Raw genomic sequence first — 22,894 nt, 5'->3', positions numbered from 1 at the left:
TGCTCGGGTGCCGCTGCCTGTGGTGTTCACCACGGTCCTACACGCCCTCCGCCTCCCTCTCTCCGGAGGGGCATCCAGAGCCTTCTCCCTCGAAGCTCCGCTCCCACAAGGGCGGGCGTTCTTGTGAGGCCTTTTGAGAACTCGCTTTGGGGAAGGGCTGCCCACAAGACCCCTCCAGGTCCGGGGCCTTGAAAGGCGGTGGGAGACTCAGGCGGTGTCTCCCAGCTCCTGAGTTCAGTGCGTGTCCCTCTCACCAGGCACCTCCTACAAGTTCCGAGTCCGGGCTCTGAACATGCTGGGGGAGAGCGAGCCTAGCGCCCCCTCTCGGCCCTACGTGGTGTCGGGCTACAGCGGCCGCGTGTACGAGAGGCCGGTGGCGGGTCCTTACATCACCTTCACGGACGCCGTCAATGAGACCACCATCATGCTCAAGTGGATGGTAAGCGGGCCTGGCCTCGTTCTGAGCGGAAGATGGCCTACCCCAAACACCCTTGCCTGTGAACCTGGGGATCAGACTCCCCTGAACAGGGCACCCGAAAGCCTTATCAGTGGAATTTGGGAGGCTCTTAGTGGCTGGAGCTGCTCTATAGTCTCCTGTTGATTCTGGTGCCTTGACCTGGTAGACCTCACCCTCCTTCCTGCCCTTCCCCTGACACCACAGGGGATCCCAATAGAATCGTTCAGGTCCCCTTCTCAGCCATAGGGGCCCCTCACATGTCCGGGGGTGGGGGGTCAGAAGCAATTGAAGTCTTTGGAGAAATGGCAATTTGTTTCTTCTCTTCAAAAGCTTAGGGACCTCTAGGCTAAATAATGAGTAATTTCACAGCATTTTTTGGAGAACCTCAGGGACATGGCATTCGAAGGCTTTGTCAGGGGCCCCGGTGAAATCCAGACTCCGGCTGGGGGAACTTTCATACACCAGTGGTTTTGCTTTGATGTTTCCTCTGCCCATTGTCAACGTGTTTCTTCTCCATTCCTTCTAGTACATCCCAGCAAGTAACAACAACACCCCGATCCATGGCTTTTATATCTATTACCGACCCACAGACAGTGACAACGATAGTGACTACAAGAAGGATATGGTGGAAGGTGAGAAACACTTCTGTGTTTAAGTTTCTGTGTGATAGTGTCCTCCGCTGGCATGGGGGACAAGGTATTGGTGAAATCTGGTGAAGCATAAACCTGTGTCTGAGCTCCATGTCACTAGCTCATTCATAATACCCTTGAAACTGTCTATTTCATGAACCCACATGATGATGGGACAGTAGGAACATGGGTGGACACCAAGAACATCTCCTCCAGCGTTGCTCCACACATCATCCCTGTGCCAGTCAGTGGCATCCTCCCCCGCCCACTGCCCCAGCTGAGTCTGACTGTGAGATTGGGATCAAGAAAATGATAAACACATTGCCGTGCATGATTCTCTGACTCTGTTTCCCAGGGGACAGGTACTGGCACTCTATCAGCCACCTGCAGCCAGAGACCTCCTATGACATTAAGATGCAATGCTTCAATGAAGGAGGGGAGAGCGAGTTCAGCAACGTGATGATCTGTGAGACCAAAGGTATGCCCTTTGGGTTTTCTCTCCTGTCTTGGTGTTTCCAGTGAAGGAAGGCAAAGTCACCACTCCCTGTGCCATGCTGGTCTCTTTCCCAGGAAGACTCTTTGTTTTCCAAGGACCCTCAGACTTTTTGCTCTGATTTGTCTGTGCCTAATACCAAACAGGCCATCGTGACACTTTTAGCGAACTTAGTAATTAACTCACCCATGAACTCATGGGATAGATTTTTCTTAAGTTGGGAACTTCCTACAAATCCTTTATTCCTGCAGTGATATTTGGTACTTACATTGGTTGGTTTATTTTATTTATTTATTTATTTTTTTGAGACGGAGTTTCGCTCTTGTTACCCAGGCTGGAGTGCAATGGAGCGATCTTGGCTCACTGCAACCTCCGTCTCCTGGGCTCAGGCAATTCTCCTGCCTCAGCCTCCTAAGTAGCTGGGATTACAGGCATGCACCACCACGCCCAGCTAGTTTTTTTGTATTTTTAGTAGAGACGGGGTTTCACCATGTTGACCAGGATGGTCTTGATCTTTCGACCTCGTGATCCACCCGCCTCGGCCTCCCAAAGTGCTGGGATTACAGGCTTGAGCCACCGCGCCCGGCCTGGTTGGTTTATTTAACTGAACTACAATCACATGAGATGGGAAAGGAAGTATCAGGAAGCTGTATACTTTCCACCAAGGCCATGCAGCCAGTTAGGGGTAAAGCACGCTTTGGGCCAGGATTGTCTAACTACAAGCCCAGCCCCTTTCTATTACACTTAAAACATGTTAAACATAGTCACATAATAACTTGATAATATTTGCACATTGGTCAGATGGGGAGACAGCATTGTATCTCCATTTTGCAGATACTGAAAGTGAGATAAAGCAGTTGTATTGCAAAGAACATAATCGGGAGAAGATCACAAAGGAATAGGAATAGCGACAGAACGATACATTTTCCTGTCATCAAGGCAACAGCATTCTCTCTCCTGCTTCACTGACTTTGTCGCTCAGCATTTCCTGCCTCTGTGTCTCTCCCTGCCCTCTTCCATCATGTACATGGGAGGGAGGGCAGATCCATGCACAGCCCAGAATCCGGAATCACCTGGTGCAGGGAGTGCCCAGAGAGAGGAAGAGGCTTCCTAAAGCCTTCACACCGATCTTCTGGAAGGACTGAATTTAGGCCAGGGATGAGGAGGGAATGGCCTGGGGACAGGCCAAGCCTGGACGTAGCTCCAGCACTGGGAAGGAAGTTATGGGAATAAATGCCCAGGGAGGAGGCCTCTGAGGATGCTGTGAGATAAGCTGGTGCAGTCAGGAAGAGCAGGAGCCACCTAAGGCTGTGAGGTAGGGGAGGGTCGCCAGTGGATTTGTCTGTTGAGATGGGTCACTGGTGACTGTGCAGGGAATGGGCTGAAGGTTGAGAACCGGGGTGTCAAGTAAAGGTGAAGATAAGGGATGTGTGGGTGGAGGTGTGGGCGGGATCAGGGACTGCTTGCATGCCAGGGCTGGGAGAGAGTGAAAGGAGTTAAGAAAAACTTTAAGGTTTCCAGCTGGAAGTACAGCACAGGTGATGTTGCCACTTACTGAAATGGCAACAGCAAGAAGAGAAACAGATTTCATGGGAAAGGAACAAGGTAAAACCACTTGGAGGCTTACTGAGTCTTGGATTCTTTGGAGACATTGAAATGAAGTGTCTGATAAGCAGGACTCCTGCCCCAGGCAGGGGGTCCAGATGGGGAGATTGGTTTGGGGGTCTTTAGGATCCAGGTGGAAGTCACAGGACTAGGTGAGAATACACGGAGTACAGACAGGGAGGAACCAGGAAGCCTCCCAGTGTCTGCGGAAGCAGATGGCACAGAGAGAGAAGGAGAGGTGTACAGAGCAGCAGAGAGGTGGGGGACGTCAGGGGACAGAGTCCAAAAGCCAGGGGAGATGACAGCCACTAAGGCCAGCAGGGTCAGATACACCTTGTAAAAGCAGAGCTGCAGTGAGGAGCTGATGGCCTTGACTCCACTTCTGAATTGGCATCTCACGTGTACTGTGTGTCCTTGTGAGGCCCGGAACGCCTGTCTTCCTGCTGTGATCCATGCTAATACCGAGTACTTCATGTCTCAATCCACCAGGAAGAACAACTTTGTGGGTAAATTCTTCCATCCCCAGTTCTTTTTCTGGCTTCCTGCATTTTGACTATTTTCTTCCATAAGTTCACTCTTTGTTCTTCCCAGAAGCACTACCCCACTTCCGCCAGAAGGACCCAGTCCATAGCTCACAGATATCTCAGGCTCTGCTTTGAAATGTTAGGGTCAGGTCTTTGCCACAACCCCAGATTTCGCATTAGATGCTAATTTCATGCTGAGTGTGGACACCATGCAAATAAGGGATTTTGAGGCTGTATCTTTTGAGTTTGACCCTATTTCCCACACCCATGGAATGGGGGTATTTTATTTTTCTATTTGTTGTGAAGGAAATGTCGAAGAAATAGATACTGACTCGAGTTTTGTCCACAATTACAGCTCGGAAGTCTTCTGGCCAGCCTGGTCGACTGCCACCTCCAACTCTGCCCCCCCCACAGCCACCCCCTCCTGAAACCATAGAGCGACCTGTGGGCACTGGGGCCATGGTGGCTCGCTCCAGCGACCTGCCCTATCTGATTGTTGGGGTTGTCCTGGGCTCCATCGTTCTCATCATCGTCACCTTCATCCCCTTCTGCTTGTGGAGGGCCTGGTCCAAGCAAAGTGAGTGACGCTTTCAGTGGGGGGAGGCTGGGTGGGAAAGGGGGCCTCCCAGCCCACCACGGTGGACTCTGCCCAGGTCTGCGTCCACGGAGAGCTCAAGCCCAAAACCCCGAAGGTCTCTGAGGTCAGAGAACACCCCATGACTGGGCCCTCCCTGCAGCTCACAGACCTCAGCTCAGGGAGGAGGAAGGAGTGAAAGTTGGGCTGTCTTCTCTGCACCTCTGGAGCTCGGGACCTATATGGCTCCATCTTGGGTGTCTGAAGCTGCTCCCCTGACCTCACGTTCATACTTACAGTCCATCCCGCCTCTTCGCTGGGCACTGAACTGCCTTCAGCTGGAATCTGACTTACAGTCACTGATTTCTGCTTCATATGGCAACACATCTGGCCAACTTGCCTCCTCTAAATATTGCTCATTCTTTTCACTCACCACCTCCTGTCCCCAAGCCATGGACCCTGTATCTCCCCACTTTTCTTCCTGCAGAAGAGTCCAGGTGTCAGGCAGAAATGGGCAACATCAAGAAGACTCTAAGGGAAAACGTTCTGCATCTGTTGGGCACTGTCAACTCCCTGCCTACGTCCTTCCCCCTGTGTGGCCAGGAGTCTCCTGAGATCGTTGTGGGGCTTTTCCAAACCGTCGCAGGCTACCTCGGCCTAAGCACACCTTTGTCTTTCTCCTCTTCCAGAACATACAACAGACCTGGGTTTTCCTCGAAGTGCCCTTCCACCCTCTGCCTGCCCATATACTATGGTGCCATTGGGAGGACTCCCAGGCCACCAGGCCAGCGGAGAGCCCTACCTCAGTGGCATCAGTGGACGGGCCTGTGCCAACGGGATCCACATGAACAGGGCCTGCCCCATGGCTGCAGTGGGCCACCTGGGCATGAAGCCACAGCAGCACTGCCCAGGCGAGCTGCAGCAGGTAGCACACTCTTGGGTGTGGGTGGCAGGTAGGGGACACTGAGGAAGGAGTGGCTGGGCTGCCGAGGGGGCCTCCTCCCTCCTAGGGTCTCAGCCTGGGCTGTTGGGCCAGGCTTTCCTTAGTCAGGAAGAAATGTTCCTGTTGATCTGTGAACACTGGAAAGTTACTTGGACTCCCCGGCGTGGCCGTCTCATTATTCTTCCTTTTGAGCAGCAGAATGACACGGGCAGCCTGCTGAGGCAGAACCTTCTTGGCAATGGATACGACCCCCAAAATCACCAGATCACCAGGTAACCAGGCCTCTCCCCTTTCCCTCCCAAGCCCCACAGCTTCATTTTCCCTTTAGCTCCTCAAATCCAAGGTCAGTCACTGAGAGCCAAGCAGCAGCGCTGCACTCAGGGGTCCCCGCGGCTGACAACCATGCTCCTCTGAGCCGTCGCCCTAATGGGCAGTTGCGATGCCCTTGCTGCCTGGGGGCATGGGTTGGTACCTCAGAATCCTCCCTCACTAGGCAGCTCAGAAGCACCCACCACAACTGACTTTGCCCATAGGCCTCTGGACACCTGACTCCACATCCTCCCACCTAGAATACAATGGAAATGTAGTAGAATGATCAGTGGAAATGATGGCGTGGCACCTCTTGATATCCAAAGGGGAGAGCAGCCCTTGCCCCATCTGAGCTCTCACCAGCTCTGATGCCCTCAGACAGGGAGACAGCCGGCAGGAGGATGGGGTGACAGGCCCACCCTGCCCCGCCTTCCCATCTGGGCTTGTGCACTGCAGGGGTCCAGAGTCTAGCCCGGATGAGGGCTTTTTCTTATACACGCTGCCTGACGACTCCACTCACCAGCTGCTGCAGCCCCACCACGACTGCTGCCAACGCCAGGAGCCACCTGCTGCTGTGGGCCAGTCAGGGGTGAGGAGAGCCCCCGAGAATCCTGGCCTGGAAGCAGCGTGGGACCCTCCATTTCACTCAGGTCGGTGCCAGGAGCAGGGCAGGGAAATTGAACAGGCTGGGGTGATATGAGGTAGGCATCCACAAGCCAGTAGTAACAGTCTTAAAGGTAGGGCTTGGTAAGGAGCCAGCTGCAGCCTTTATATGGGAGGGATGGGGCATCGAGGGTGGCTGGCCACTTTCCTTCACTGCTGAAGGCCCAGCAGGTCTGTGGGATGTCCAGGTGGGTCCACTCCAACATTATAAGCTGCTGTCCTCAGCCTCTGAGAAAAAGGTGGCTTTTCCATTTTGGAGAAGAAAGCCCTTTCTGGTTTCTGCATTTCAAGGTCATACACAAATTCCATTTGCCCCTCATCACACAACAGCCATTCTCTAATCATTCTGAAATGCCTTTCTTTGTTGAGGCTTGTCTCTTAATTAAGGAATAAGGTTGCCTCAATCATTAAGGAGCCAAGTTCTTAGAAACATCATCATCATAACTCTGCTTCCACAGAACTTTTTCTCCACGGGGTTTGAGGCCATTCATGCTAAGCCCATCCCATTGTCTCCCTGCTAGTCTCCTTGGACATCAGTGGATACTTGGTGATACAGGCTAGTTCAGAGGAACAGCTAATTAATGTTTCTTAGCCTCTCTGTGTGCATGTCCATTCATAGGCAGATCCTGGCCTCTGTCTCTAGGAGACTTAAATTTAAAAGATGCTGAGTCCTAAAGCTCAACCCAACATCATTTAAACTGGCCCATGGCAATCCGGGGGGACTGGATGGTGAGTGGGATGACCGTAACCAGAAGCTATAGCAAAGAGTGGACTAGCAGCCCAAACATAGAAAGAGCAGAGCTTCCGTCTATATTTCACGGGCTTCACTGACTTCATCTGCTCCGGTGGTGCAAGTGTCTCTGTGGTCCTAGTATGAGTGGGAAATGGGTGGCAAGTAGCCCTCCTTGTTTCAGTGAGAGGGCTTGGAGGGAAAATAATGCCCTCAGAGGCTTCTGTCCCTTTTTCGGAGCCAGTGTAACCACCTTCCACCACAGATAAGAGACTGGCCCAATGCCCCTGGGTGCTGGTTCCTCAGTCAGTCTGGATTTTCATGTTCCGTGCTCTTTCTCCCCTTAGGGCCCCCATGCTGCTTGGGCCTTGTACCAGTTGAAGAGGTGGACAGTCCTGACTCCTGCCAAGTGGGTGGAGGAGACTGGTGTCCCCAGCACCCCACGGGGGCCTGCGTCGGACAGGAACCTGGGATGCGGCTCTCGCCGGGACCACCGGTGCACGTGTCTTTCGAAACACCACCTCCCACAATTTAGGCAGAAGCTGATATCCCAGAAAGACTATATATTGTTTTTTCTTTCTTAAAAAAAAAACAGAGAAAATTGGTATTTATTTTTCTATTATAGCCATATTTATATATTTATGCACTTGTAAATAAATGTGTATGTTTTATAATTCTGGAGCGACATAAGGAATCCTATCCGTTGAGGTTGGAGAGGGAAAATAAAGAAGCTGTCACCTAAGAGAAATCACCCAGAAAAGCACCGCACAGGCTGGTGTGGGCCCGACTCCTCACCTGGGGCCTCTGCAGTGGCAGAGGAGGCTGTGGGAGGCCCACAGATAAGCTGACGAGAGGAAGGATCCCAGGCACGTGGTTCATCAGGACCACAAGGGAAAAGCAAGGGTCACGGTATCACAGCCCGGAGACACCCACACAGCTGGCTGGATCCGGTGCTACTGGAAACATTTTCCTAAGATGGCTATAAGAACAGACCAAGATGTGTACAGCACTATGAGCATTAAAAATCCTTCCAGAATCAATAACCCGTGGCAGCATATCTCTGTAAAAACAAACCCTGTAACTTCTAAATAAATGTTTAGTCTTCCCTGTAACCTTCGACTGAGTCATGTCTGAGTCAGCATTTTCTTTAGATGTTAGAATTCAGTCTCTGGATATTTGAAGAAAATACCCACTTGCAATATTTTCAGGTCCATCAGACATGAGATCTGGAAAAGGTAGCAAATGTGTGTGTTTTTTTAAAGAGTGAATGTCAGTTGTGCTTGGATGAATGCAGAACACATGACTGTTTAGTCCAGAAGGAAGCTGTTGTCCAACAGACCAGGAAAAACAGATTCACAGTTCTCTTACCAACTGGACTTGAGATGAAGTTCAGGTCATATGGAAGAAATAAAACTTATCTTTTTAATATAGGTATATGTTGAAGACCAAATATTTTCTCCAAAATACTATTTGGCTAAGTGCTGTGCCACACATGAACATATGGTGCGTGATAAATTCACTTCCCTTCTTTCCAAAGAGACACCAACACTGCCAGAATAGTTGACTCACTAGTTTAAAATCAACATTTACTTACTGTCATCCAACCAGAGGATCAAGCATAGATTCTTCTGCAACTGAAATTTTAAAATCTCTACATGTGGAAGTGGAACTAGATGGTGACCGACACAATGAAAACCTTACTACACTTGTGAGTTTTGGGGCTGGGGAGTGTGGGGGTGGGGTATATTTTCTAGATTTCAGTAAAATTGACTTAAATGAAATGCCACTTGAGACAATCTCGTTAAGTTGCGGGGTGGGAGGGGAGGAGGCGAGGTACGGGGTGCGGGCGCAGACCCTGGCTTCTAAACAAAGAATTCTACAAATGGGGTCCCAGGGAAGCCTGGGGCATTGAGTCACTCTGACTGTTTAGTGCAAGTGCATCCTCTGCTGGCCAAAGTAAGTATAGCACCTGCCATTCCTCAGACTTTTGCATCCTTTTTCCCTCAAATAGCTAGAAGTCAGAACTTCTTATGGAAATGCAGCATGGTTTTCAGGAAAGCAGTATTTAAAAAATATTTTTTAAAAAGGACTGCAAGCAACATATAAATAAAAGGAAATGAGAAGCAGAGACGAGAAAAAATAAGATACTACGATTTCAGACACTCCCACAGCTCACTTCCGGAGTGGGCAGGGCTGACATGCTCTCAACCATTGCTTTGCTATCCAGGGGCTGCCCTGCCCAATCTGAGCTGTAATTCACCTTCTAGCCCCACTGGCTTTTACATTTTTTCCTTTTTTTCTCCTTGATGATCTAAGGTAGTTGTCAAAATTAATTTTGGTGACTTTACTGACGTGATATATGAAACATCTGCTTTCTGCGTAGCACTGGAATCATAACACTGAATGGTTTTAGTTCTAAGGAAAAACTTAGCACATGGCTCACAGAGATCCCTAAGGGTGGGAGCCTGCTGTGGTGGGACAGGCTGACTGGCAGGCATGAGCAACTCCTTTACTGCAAAGTTGTGACAGAGGTTTTTTTCTTCCAATGCTGAGATTGATTATCGGTGATACTATGGATGGGAGTTTAGAATAACCAAGTTATATGGACAACTGATTCACAAGTAACTCAGTGTAGGCAGATTGTTGGCCTCACCCTCAGAGGTGAGGCCACTCCTCTGGGAGCACGGCAGGAGGCTGGCAAGTGTGCCCCAGGAGCAGGACAGCCTCCCAGCAGCCACCCCTTACCTGCCCCGCCCATGCCACACCCTGCTGGTATACTTGTGTTTGAAGCTTAACTTCCCAAAGACTCAGATGCTCTAACTTTACAGATTTAAAGCCAGAGGTATCACATTACCTGATTTCAAACTATACTACAAGACTACAGTAATCAAAACAGCATAGTACTGGTATGAAAAGAGAGATATAGACCAATGGAACAGAAGAGAGGCCCTGGAGGCAATGCCACACATCTACAGCTAGCTGATCTTCAACAAACTGGACAAAAGCAATAGGGAAAGGATTCCCTGTTTAACAAATGGTGTTGGGGAAACTGGCTAGCGTGTGCAGAAAGCAGAAACTGGACCCCTTCCTGACACCTTACACTAAAATAATCCACCTGTAGATAAAAGACTTAAACGTAAGACCTAACACCATAAAAACCCTAGAAGAAAACCTAGGCAAAACCATCCAGGACATAGGCATAGGCAAGGACTTCATGACTAAAACACCAAAAGCACTGGCAATAAAAGCCAAAATAGACAAATGGGACCTAATTAAACTCCAGAGCTTCTGCACAGCAAAAGAAGTAATCATTAGAGTGAACCCACAACCAAGAGAATGGGAAAAAAATTTTTGCAATCTACCCATCTGACAAAGGGCTAATATCCAGAATCTACAAAGAACTAAAACAGATTTACAAGGAAAAAACAAACCCATCCAAAAGTGGGCAAAGGATGGAACAGACACTTTCCAAAAGAAGACATATATGAGGCCAACGAACATATGAAAAAATGCTCATCATCACTGGTCATTAGAGAAATGCAAATCAACCACACTGAGATACCATCTCAAGCAAGTTAGAATGGCGATCATTAAAAAATCAAGACAACAGATGCTGGAGAGGATGTGGAGAAACAGGAACACTTTTACACTGTTGGTGGGGGTGTGAATTAGTTCAACCATTGTGGAAGACAGTGTGGTGCTTCCTCAAGAACCTAGAAATAGAAATTCCATTTGACCCAAGCAATCCCATTACTGGGTATATATCCAAAGAATTACAAATCATTCTATTATAAAGACATATGTATATATATATGTTCATAGCGGCACTGTTTACAATAGCAAAGACCTGGAACCAACCCAAATGCCCATCAACGATAGACTGGACAAGGAAAATGTGGCATATATACACCATGGAATACTATGCAGCCATAAGTTTGCGTCTTTGTAGGGACATGGATCAATCTGGAAACCATCATTCTCAGTAAACTGACACAAAAACAGAAAATCAAACACTGCATGTTCTCACGGGCAGGTGATGAACAATGAGAACACATGGACACAGGGAGGAGAGCATCACACACTGGGGTCTGTTGTGGGGGGCCAAGGGAGGGACGGCGGAAGGGGGATGGGGAGGTTGAGGAGGGATAACATGGGGAGAAATGCCAGATGTAGGTGACGGGGAGACGGAGGCAGCAAACCACATTGCCATGTGTGTACCTGTGCAACAATCCTGCATGATCTGCACATGTACCCCAGAACCTCAAGTGCAATTAAAAAAAAGACTAAGCCTGGAATCAAATTGAAATGAACCTAAAGCTATCAACATATTTTGTCCAATTCAAAATAAAGTAATTGAGTGTTAACTGTCTTGTCAATTCCCAAACATGCAAAGGAAGCCCTGAATATTATAGAATTAACTAGTGACTTAGTCTAGCTTAGTTTGGGAATATATAATTATCTCGATTAGTTTTACTCTCCGTTGAAATAAATACACATTGAATCCTGACGTGCCTCTCGTGTAGACTCACGATTCATTCTTGCTGCAATCAGAATCATAGAATTTCAGAATGGAAGGAACCTCGGAGCTTCTACCAATCCTTCATTTATCAGATAATGAAATAAGGCCCAGGAAGATAATGTAACTTCTCCTGATTCTCTACAACTACCAAGGGGATGGTATCCCCTCAAGACCTTTCTCGGAGACCAGCCACTCTCTCCAAGCAGCTGCTACTTGTGGCCACCAGCCCCCACAAGGGCCCCCGTAACCCCAACCTGGTATTCACACCCTGTTCAGTCCCCTACCACATTACACAGGGTCAGCCTGTGACCCATGTGACAATTGTGACAGTATGTCACTTCTGAGCTTAGGCTGTAAAACGTAAAAGACTGTGTCTCTTGTGTGCGTCGTTCTCTCTTGCTGCCCCCTCACTCTTGGATCACTTGCTCTGGGAGAAGTCATGTCCTGAGCATGAAGAGGTCCACATGGCGAGGAACGGAGGCCCTGCCAAACGGCCAAGGGAGTGAATTGGTTAGTAGCCCCTCCAGCTCCAGCCAAGCTTCAGAGGGCAGCAGCCCCAGCTCCCAGTGTGACTGCAACTCCATGAGACCCTAAGCCAGAACACCCGGCCAAGCTGTCCCGTTTCCTGGACCTCAGAAACCCTCTTACCCCTGGGTGAGAGGATAAGTTTGTAAGTGTGGGGGTAATTTTTTACCACAATAAATAAGAAACTCGGAGCTATGACTAGCATACTTTAAAAAATACTTGAAAGGCACACATGGTTTAGGATATACAACACAGAAAGTGATTTTTTTAAAAAGTGGGTGCTGTCCAGTAGAGAAGTGACTGCATCAGAAATTAATGGTGACAAATGCAAACAATGAAGTATTCTGACCTCTTAAATAGGAATATGAAAGAATCTTAGGAAGACAATAGGCCACCTCTAAGAACATTCTGATGTACAAAGAAAGCAAGTCCTGTTTCTAATTTTGGGGGGAGATTAACAGGCTAATCACAGATGAGGAAGACTTGGCATTGCTGAGCTCCCTGGTACATTTATTCAAAGTTGCCTTCTTCACCCGCCCTTCTCAGTGACCAACTTACCCTGGGATAGCCTCAACTGAGTAACTCATTAATACAGAGCTCTTAATCTAACGAGCTATGCTGTTACTAACAGGACCCCAAATGTCAGTGAGATTATCCTTCAACGGTTACAGCCATAAGCCTCAATGAGAACCTACTCCCCAACCAAAAGGATACTCTTACATTAGCTTAAAATGTTATGAGTAATCAAAAGTGATTGTTAAAGATGATCTCTAAATCTAAATCTATTTCATTATCTCCTCCTCTGTATCAAACCCAGCAAATGACCCAAGTAAAAGCTGAAAGAAAATGGCAGAGGACATGAGAAACTTTAGGGAAAACTTAGAATTCTGATGGAGTTGCAGAAAGCTTTAGAGAAAAGCCTCCTTGTTGACCGTTTTATAAAGTTTGCTCCTCTGCTCCACTCAGATCCGAGGAGCCTACAAAAATTGTGGGCAAGCCAAGAAGGCTGGTTATTTTCCTGCTTTCTGCCAACCCAAAGCAAACTGCTGTGCCATGTCTGTCTGTATTTCCTGAATCCTGAACCCTCAAATAACTGCTTTATGAAGTCTACCATGCCAAAACTGAAATTTGCATTTCTATTCTAAGATATCATTGGCAAAATGTCTTTTTCTTCTGCATTCTCTCAGAGTACACTTAAAAACATCTAAGTTTATTTTCTAAGGATCAAGAAAACAAAGTTTTCTCATTAATTGCTGAATGATAGTTTTTCTTGCCAATGGCTAAAAATTCAGCATACCCCCAAATCGAATTTTCCTAAAACAAAATACATGACAGATGTTTTGCTGCAATGATGAGACACAGCTTTCTGAGGCTTCCTATTCAATCTAGAAGGTTCCAAACATCTGAAATGATTCCATTCTACAACAGAGGTTGGGTGCTGCAGTTGGTTCTAAGATAATCAAATTGTAGAGAGATTCTTAAAGCTACATGACTGGATCTGGTTTTAGACTTTCAGACAAAATACTTTAAAATCACTTTAAAATGATAAGATTGTTGCAGGTGACAAGGAGACAGAACTCTGAGTGAGTTATGTGAGAAATCTTGCATGGGTTTGCGAAAACAGCAAACTCAGAGGTCCATGGGCTACATCTCATTCTCGTGTGGAGACTGAATGGGTGGGAGGATAAGGCCGCCTTTCCTACGCAAAAGAGCAATCTCTTCCTTTAAGGCTGAAATCCTTTCCGCCTGGAGTTGGATCAGTTCAGTGACCTCCTCTCTTGCCACAGTATCTGCTTCTCGAGGGCCCTGGAAGGCATTGCCCTGTTGAAAGAAAACACCTCCCTGAAGAAGCATCATTTGGCATGTGAAAAACTCCATGTCCTTATACCGTGTATCTGTGATGAGTGCTGGCCTGACAGTCACCTTAAACAGCCACTGCTTTTTACTCTTAGGAGCTTTAGGTTCCTCCGCTAAAATCTCACCATTAGAAATGTGTGCCTTTGGACTAATGAACAACTCTTCAAGTGAAAATCCTCTTTGGGTGCGTGCACTTTAAGCTAGCTCAGTCACTCATTAGAGAGTTCATCTCTGGAATAATAAAAGACTGTGTCTTTTCCGATTTCTTTCCCCATCCAGCTGACTCCTACTTGGGTTTCACACATCATTTTCAGGGAGGCCTTCTTTGCCCCATGGACTAGGTTAGGATTTTCTGCTTTCCGTTTTATTGAAACATCCATTATACATATACACCACTATAATTTATAGAATGAACCATATAATATTTATGATATTTGACAATTTTTAAATCTAAAAGAATGGCAATTTAATATGGTATGACCGAAGTGCTTGTTTGATATCTATCTTCCTTGGTAGATCCTGTCTTTTAGAGACAAAGCCTCACCACTCTGTCCAATGCCTGCCCTAGTGCTTTCTGCATAAGTAGATGCTCAGTAACATTTGAATGCATGAATACATCTGTGAGAGGAAAGACATAATACTGGCATGGTGCCCACTCTGTGGAAGGTGCTTTGCAGATGCGGTCTCACCTAATCCCCAAAACAGTTGTATCATTCCAGTTTTACAGATAAGGCCACTGAGACTCAGAGAGTCATTAACGAGCCAAGTCAAGCAGGAAGCAGGGTTAGAAACAGGTTGCCTGATGCTAAAGTCCACACTTTTTCTGTTACTCCTATGTACTGCAGCAGACCTTCAGAGTAAGTAAGGGTTACCCAATATCCTCTGCCTCTTCTCCCTTGCTCATCTTTTTATTTATTAAGTTCTGGGATACATGTGCCGATCTTGCAAGATTGTTACATAGGTATACACATGCCATGGTGGTTTGCTGCATCTACCTCCCCTGTCACCCACATTAGGTATTTTTCCTAATGTTACACCTCCCCAACCTCCCTACCACCTGCTATCCCTCCCCTGGCTCCCCACCTCCAACAGACCCCAGTGTGATGTTTCCCCTCCCTGTGTCCATGTGTTCTCATTGTTCAACACCCACTTATGAGTGAGAACATGTGGTGTTTGGTTTTCTGTTCTTGTGTCAGTTTACTGAGAATGATGGTTTCCAGATTCACCCATGTCCCTGCAAAGGACATAAACTCATCCTTTTCTATGGTGCATAGTATTCCATAGTGTATATGTGCCACATTTTCTTTATCCAGTCTATCGTTGATGGGCATTTGGGTTGCTTCCAAGTCTTTGCTATTGTAAACAGTGCTGCAATGAACATACGTGTGCATGTGTCTTTATCGTAGAACGATTTATAATCCCTTGGGTGTATACCTAGTAATGGGATTGCTGGGTCATAATGATATGTCTATTTCTAGATCCTTGAGGAATCGCCACACTGTCCTCCACAATAGTTGAACTAATTTATACACTCACTTTTATTTTAGAGGCCATGAAAGCTAAACACTAACCTTACACATTTTCTCTTCCAGCTAGAGGGAGCTATGTGGCTATAATCTGAAACTTTTGCTTCTTAATAAAAGGGACTGAAGAGGCTGGTGCATGGATGTGAAACATAGGAGCTGAAGCAGCTGTCGTCCGACTTTGAAGGAAACTTTGGGAAAATCACAGAGTTACCAGCTCTGGCACCATGGGCCTACAAAACCAAAGCCTGTACAGTCATCTCCCTCTAGACTTCTTGCCAAGTGAGAAAAACGACTCCTATTTAAGCTCCTCTCAATAGGGCGTCCAGTTACTTGCAGCTAAAAGCATGCCTGATTCACCAACGCATGCCCAGTCATTCCAGTTGGTTACTTTGAAGTCTCCTAACTTTCCCCTCCTTCTTCTCACCAGATTCAATCAAATTTTGGCTACTCTTACTTTAAAATGTCTTTTGACATTTGACACATTTTTGTTGTCATCAACTATATCCCAATGCATGCCTACATCATTGTTAAGAAGCAATGGTCAATTCTAAGAAGCAATGGAGTCAGCATTGGAGGCAGACAGACCTGAATTTCAAAACTAACTTCACCATGCGTTAGCTCTCAGAGCTTCAGCAAGTTACTGAACTCCTCTGAGCTTTAGAAAGTAGTGTTTTGAGGATGAAATGAGATATCCTATGTGAAGAGACCATGCATGTGAAGATATTCTGTGTAAAGAGACAGATACTAGTAATTTCCTCTCCCATTCAACTGACCTCCTGCCTCTAAGCTTTTCCCTCTTCAACGTGTCTGGACTGATCAAAGCACATCAAGTCAACAAATGTTGACTGACTGCTCAGTCTGTGAAGATTTGGGTTAGGCATTAACCTTGTCAAACACTGCCTTGATCGTTCACTTAAAAGTTACTCGTAGGCTGGGCGTGGTGGCTCAAGCCTGTAATTCCAGCACTTTGGGAGGCCGAGGCGGGTGGATCACAAGGTCAAGAGATCGAGACCATCCTGGTCAACATGGTGAAACCCCGTCTCCACTAAAAATACAAAAAATTAGCTGGGCATGGCGGCGCGTGCCTGTAATCCCAGCTACTCAGGAGGCTGAGGCAGGAGAATTGCCTGAACCCAGGAGGCGGAGGTTGCGGTGAGCCGAGATCGCGCCATTGCACTCCAGCCTGGGTAACAAGAGCGAAACTCCATCTCAAAAAAAAAAAAAAAGTTACTCGTAGAAAAAGGCCCCTGAATATTCAAATTCTAGTCTTCCTTTCACATCTAATCTTCAATTATAAGCCTTCTAAATCCTTCTAATTCATATTTCATGGAATAAACAGCATTACTTCTTACTTTAAAACTTTTGCTTGGACCAGTGATTCTTAAACTCTACCATGCTTCAGAATCCCCGGGAAGGCTGGTTAATGCAGACTGCTGGGCTCTCCCCAAGGGCTTCTGAAGCAGTACAACTGGGGTGGCACCCTAGGCCCTGCGTTTCAAACAAGTTCCCTGGTGAGGCTGATGCGCTTCTTCAGGGGACCAAACTGTGAGAACACCTAGCTTAGACCATTTCCAGGGTGCTGAAAGAAAACATAAAGCAAAGAAGACCAAGGGCAACAGCTGGTCTTTTTGCAGGTAATATTGTAAGTATGTAACATAGAGTTTAGAATATGCCATACATGTGTTAAGTCCCTAGAGGGCAAGACTTGGATTGGGTAAATATTTATTATCTACCACATACAATGTATTAAGTGCAATGTTAGGCTGACTAAATATTAGATAATAGCAAGTTGAAACCCACACAAAGTAACAAGCATTTAAATAAGATAACAGGGTAGACTTCACCATTCAAGATGCCCACTTCAAGTCAAATGAAATAAACAGATATTGGAAATAAATGTTTGACGCCAAACTCAGGGAGTATAATGGTGTCATTATTTATACCTAAGTAACCTTACCTCTCCAGGACCAAGGCAATTCTATTGATTAATACTTATATGAGTTCATGGCACCCAAGAGGCATTCAATAAAGCTAGTCCCTCAGGCCCACTGTAACGTGACTAACACCAACTCTGAGTCCTTAGGGATGCAGATGGCCCGGAAGTGGTCCAAGATCAAGCAAGTTTGTTTAAATGCTTAACATTCTTGTGAATAAGCTACCTTTAACAGAGCTTCCTCAATTCTGAAAAAGGGTCTGAAGAAAAAGAACGTACCTGCTGATTCTGTAGCGTATTCAACCGAGAATCAAGTTTCTTCTTTTCAATACACAAATCATTCATCTGATAAAGCTTTCTGGTGTGTTCTTTTGTCTTCATCATCAGCTCCCATCGCATTTGAGCAATTTTTTGCTACCAGGGGATGCAAAACAGATGTAGTAAGTAAGAAAGGAAATGAAGAAAAATGAGTGTCCAGATTTGGTCAGAATCAGGCAAATGGAGCAACGTGCACACATGAAAATACAATCAGAAGCCAATGTGAAAATAACAAACAACTGCATTGGGCCTGGTTTGATTAAAGATAAGAATATAAGTATGCTTGAGAATAGGAGTAGGTATAAATAAGATAGAGATGGGCATCACTGTATTCTTGAAGAATGAAATTAGTATGCATACTGATTGCTGGTACTCATTACTTAAAAGGAAGGATGATAATTTAAGCAGCTAACTTTTCTACATTGCTCTTTCTGGTCTTGGCCTGGGATCCTTAAGGTAGATGGCTTGAATGGCCATACATCTGTATAATGGCTTTCTTTTGTTTTCTTGTTGCTCCGTCAGTTGCTCATTGCAATCTCGAGCTTTTGGGCTCAAGTGATCCTCCGCCTAAGCCTCCCAAGTACCTGGGACTACTGGTGCGCAACACCATACCCAGCTAATATTTTATTTTATTTTTTATAGAGACAGGGTCTCACTATATTGCCCAGGCTTCCAGAAAATTATTTTAGATTGCATATGTTATCTGCAGCATTCCCTTAATAGGGACCAGTCCCACTGACATGAACACTATTTGCTTCTTTAAACTACACTGGTACATCTTAGATTAGAAAAGTTGAGATGGGACCACTGCACAACACAGCACTAGGAAGCACTCCTCCTACCCCATCTGCTAAAGAAATAAGACAGGAAACTGGAGGCATCATCATGATTTGTGGACTTATAAGATCTTTGTCAAAGCTCCTACCTCTGAATCAGGCTGGAACCAGGGCACGGCTCATCTCATGGCTCAGGGAACAATATGTAAGCATTAACATCCTCTAAGATTCTGTCACCCAAATAGTCTATGCCGTGTTACAAAATTTATTACTTAGAGGTGTTTCATAATTTCCAAATTGGTACAGCATACAAAAGCCATCGGTAATACAACTCGAGCCTGAGAGGATAGCTGCTCCTTTTCTAAAGCTGTCAGAGCGTTTCTAATTTTTTCAAAAATTTAGCTTCAGGCATACATGTCCAAGTTTGTTACTTGGATATATTGTATAATAGTGAGGTTTGGGTTTCTAGTGGACCCATCACCCAAATAGCGAACCCTCTACCGAATAGGTAATTTTTCAACCCTCTCCACTGCCACCCTCCCTGCTTGGGGAGTCCCCAGTGTTTATTATTTTCGTCTTTGTGTCCACATGTACCCATTGTTTAGCTCCCACTTATAAGTGAGAACATGCAGTATTTGATTTTCTGTTTCTGGGTTATTTCATTTAGGGTAATGGCCTCCAGCTCTATCTGTTTCTGCAAAGGACATGATTTCATTCTTTTTATAGCTGCATAGTAATTCATGGTATTCCATATACATATACATACACACAGCACATTTTCTTGATCTGACTGGTGTGAGATGATATCTCATTATCTCATTGTGGTTTTAATTTTCATTTCTCTGGTTAGTGCTATTGGGCATTTTTTAAGATATTTTTTGTCCGCAGAGCATTTATACATTAACGTAGGCCTCACAAAATGAGATCTCTCCATAATCTTTCATCTATTTCACATCATATTTATAGGCACCCTGGGCCCCAAAACCCAGTGCTGGTGCCCTCACTCCAAGATAAACAAGTCCCTCTAACTAAGTGAACAGGAAGGAAGCCGAGGCAGGCCTAAGATCCTGGGGCAGCCAAAGGGTGTCCATGGACCAGCTCCAGATGCTTCACAGGTACCTCTTCCAGCTCCCTGGAATTTCTTGCCTCCAGCCAGATGCAACCAAAGATCACCTGCCCTTCTCCTCCTTACCTCCCACATCTTCATCTCCTTCGCATTCGCAAGCTCCTTTCGAAGTTTTCTGATCTTTAGTTCTTCAAGTGTTGTATTAACAGAAAGTGTCTGAAGGGCTTCTAGGTTTACCACACGGCCAAACTTGCTGATCATGAGTTGACGCACTGTCTCCTCCATTTCTAAAAGAAGACAGTCACTGGCTCAGGTTGTTCAATGGCTCCCATTGTTATAAATGAACACCAGGAACGGTCAAGTTCTAAGGAACTGCTTTTGCAAGACGCTGAAAGATTTGATGTCATCAGTGATTTTTCTTCTGTGACTTTTTGCCTGCTGCTTTCCTCATTTAAAATGCCAGTTTTAAAATGTCTTTTCACCTTCCGAATCCTGTGTGAAACTGACTCACTGTTCCCAACTGGCTTACATACTGATCCACCCCTCCTCAGACTGCTAACGGGCACCAACTAGATTACGAGTTTTGCCTTTTTTCTAATATGGAGCTTTACAGCATCTAGCATTAAGAATAGAGCAGGCACTTCAGAAAAGTCTCCGACTTACTCCAAGTAAATAATGACAGTCCCTTTGGGAATTCAGAAGGCCCTGCATGGCCGGCCTGCCTGCCCTCCTTTCTCTCCCCACTGCTTTCTTATGCCTCTCCTCCTCAGCACCCTACTCTAAACATACTGGCCTCCTCTGTGCTTCTCAGACATGCCAGATTCACCCCAGCCTCAGTTCCTTCAATCTGAACTGCTCTTCCCCAGAGATCCGCATGGCCTGCTCCTCCCAGCCCATTCACTAAAAGCAAGTGGAGACTGGAGCTGTGACTAAGAGCAGGCTCTTACCCTCTAACCAGGGACAGCTGCATATAATCAGACGTGCTGCCTTTCCACGGACCCTTTCCCTGTCTCTCTCGGACCTCAGCACTTTTTTTCTCAATCCATTTTAAATTTTTCTTCTTAGTAATTAACTAGCATGTAATATCTAACATGCAATATATTTTACTTTTGATAGTTCTTTCCCCAGTGTGAAAACACTAGAACACCTCTCCAAGAAAACAATCTTATGACGGGACTTTCTCAGTGACCATACTGTCCCCTAAGTGAAGTTTGAAGACCCTAATATGTAGCAAGATGATTCAATTCTTTTACAGTGCAGAAATTTGTATTTGGGCATAACTGTTACGATTTACGTTTGAATTAGAATAGCATAATTGGCATGGCTGCCATTGTACACAATCCAGGAGGGGCTATGCACTTTCTGCTGTAGATGAGTGGTGCCCCAGGGACATGCATCATGTGGTGGTGGCTACCGTCATCAGTGAGGCAAATGAAATGACAATGGATGCTGTGCACCTGTGTGCTGGCCTGTGGCTACCTGCCTGACCTCTCTCAGTAAGAACTTTGATTCCCCTCAGGCAGTCCGACCCCCATACAAGGGGTTGCCCTCTCACATGGTAGCCATATATACCAGAACGTGTAGTCTGGTCCTTGCCAGCTCCATTGTGGAGCCAGCCTAATGTCTTTCTCCTGAGCTGACAAGGCCAACTAGTGCTCACTGGGGACATAAAGTCTTCTGGAACACTCACCACCCACCTTCTCCATGGCCATGAGCTGTGCTCCCCCTAAAATGGAGAGAACTTACTCCTTCTCACCCCCATGTTCTAGGCTCTCCTATTCTTCTCCATTGGATCTAGGCATAGAGAAAGGCAACAAGCCAACTGCAGTGCAGTGTTATTCATCACTTCTAAGCCGTACGGTCCAGCCACATATCCCACTTCTGGGCACATATCCAAAAGAAATGGAAGTAGAGACATACACAGATATTTGTACATTCATGTTCATCACAGTACAATTCACAATAGCCAAAAAGTAGGAGGCAATCCAATTGCCCATTGACAAATAAATGGGTGAACAAAATGTGGCATGTACGTATAATGGAATATTATTTGCCTTAAAAAGGAAGAAAATTGTGACACATGCTACAATATGGAGGAACCTGAAAGCCATTATGCTAAAGGAAATAAGCCAGTCACAAAAAGACAAATACTGTATTATTCTCCTCACTACAGAGAACTTCAAGTAGTCAAGTTCGTAGAGACAGGAAGTAGAGTGGCAATTTCCTGGAGCTGAGGGAGACAAAATTGGGAGTTAGTCTTTAGTGGAGTTTGGGAAGATGAAAATGCTCTGGAGGTGGATGCTGGTGATAGCTGCACAATCATATGAATGTACTTAGTGCCACTGGACTGTCCACTTACAAACAGTTGAAATAGTAAATTTTAACATACCTTGCACTGCAATTTAAAAAATAGACTTAGAAATTATTAACCCTAAAATAAAAGATTGATAAATTAAAATCACAGTTATTGTTCATCAAAAGCCACCATAAAACAATCAACAAAGTAAAAAGATGACCCACAGAATGGGAGAAAATATTTGCAAACTATTCATCTGACAAGGGGTTAGTAACCAGAATATATAAGGAGCCCAAACAACTCTATAGGAAAATATCCACTAATCCAGTTTTTAAATGGGCAAAAGATCTGAAGAGACATTTCTCAAAAGAAGACATACTGGCAAACAGGCGTATGAAAAGGTGCTCAACAGCACTGGTCATCAGAGAAATGCAAATCAAAACTACAAAGGGATATCATCTTACCCCTGTTAAAACGGCTTTTACCCAAAAAACAGGCAGTAACAAATGCTGGTGAGGATGCAGAGAAATTGAAACTGTCATACACTGTTAGTGGGAATGTAAATTAGTACAGCCACTTGGAGAGCAGTTTGCAGATTCTTCAAAAAATTAAAAACAGAGCTACCATATAGTGCAGCAATCCCACTGCTAGATAATTACCCAAAAGAAAGGGAATCAGTATATTGAAGAGATACCTACACTCCCATATTTATTGCAGCAGTATTCACAATAGCTAAGATTTAGAAGCAAATTAACTGTCCATTAACAATGGATAAAGATAGATAAAGAAAATGTGGTACCTGTAGACAATGGGGTACTATTCAGCCATTAAAAAATAAGATCCATCTGGGCACAGTGACTCATACCTGTAATCCTAAAGCCTCTGAGTCTGAGGCAGGTGGACTGCTTGAGCCCAGCCTGGGCAAAATAGCAAGATTCCATACATGCAAAAAATATTAGCCAGGTGTCGGGGTGTACACCTGTACTCCTAGCTACCCAGGAGGCTGAAGCAGAAGGATCACCTGAGCCCAGGAGGTCAAGGCTATAGTGAGCCCTGATTGTGTTACTGCACTCCAGCCTGGGAGACAGAGTGAGACCCTGTCTCAAAGAGTGAGAGATCTTGTCATTTGCAATAAAATGTATGGAACTGAA

General features: G+C 45.7%; 2 protein-coding genes across 18 annotated transcripts in view; one reads left to right on the top strand and one right to left on the bottom strand.

The window, feature by feature from the left end:
- BOC (BOC cell adhesion associated, oncogene regulated) overlaps nt 1-8,039 on the top strand; it is a 248,638-nt gene extending 240,599 nt beyond the window's left edge. For 11 of the 12 annotated variants that reach the window (XM_074404351.1, XM_074404354.1, XM_039477332.2 and 8 more), the window contains 8 exons: nt 258-439; nt 984-1,089; nt 1,442-1,564; nt 4,064-4,285; nt 4,972-5,207; nt 5,421-5,497; nt 5,991-6,184; nt 7,275-8,039. In XM_074404351.1, coding sequence (XP_074260452.1) covers nt 258-439; nt 984-1,089; nt 1,442-1,564; nt 4,064-4,285; nt 4,972-5,207; nt 5,421-5,497; nt 5,991-6,184; nt 7,275-7,462 — 1,328 coding nt within the window. In that variant the 3' untranslated portion in view covers nt 7,463-8,039. The remainder of the gene's footprint in view (nt 1-257; nt 440-983; nt 1,090-1,441; nt 1,565-4,063; nt 4,286-4,971; nt 5,208-5,420; nt 5,498-5,990; nt 6,185-7,274) is intronic. The other variant, XM_074404359.1, reaches the window with a different exon arrangement.
- Nucleotides 7,512-22,894, bottom strand: part of CFAP44 (cilia and flagella associated protein 44) — a 137,874-nt gene continuing 122,491 nt past the window's right edge. For 4 of the 6 annotated variants that reach the window (XM_074404347.1, XM_074404349.1, XM_003935453.4 and 1 more), the window contains 3 exons: nt 19,574-19,734; nt 17,567-17,701; nt 7,512-13,792 (listed from right to left, as the gene is read on the bottom strand). In XM_074404347.1, coding sequence (XP_074260448.1) covers nt 13,616-13,792; nt 17,567-17,701; nt 19,574-19,734 — 473 coding nt within the window. In that variant the 3' untranslated portion in view covers nt 7,512-13,615. Of the gene's footprint in view, nt 13,793-17,542; nt 17,702-19,573; nt 19,735-22,894 lie in introns of those variants that run through there. The other 2 variants (XR_012518780.1, XM_074404348.1) reach the window with 2 other exon arrangements.

This window comes from Saimiri boliviensis, chromosome 8 (assembly GCF_048565385.1).
Source record: "Saimiri boliviensis isolate mSaiBol1 chromosome 8, mSaiBol1.pri, whole genome shotgun sequence".
In the NCBI taxonomy this organism is placed as follows: domain Eukaryota; kingdom Metazoa; phylum Chordata; class Mammalia; order Primates; family Cebidae; genus Saimiri; species Saimiri boliviensis.
Note: the sequence above shows the minus strand (reverse complement) of the source record. Positions and strands in the feature narration are given on the sequence as shown.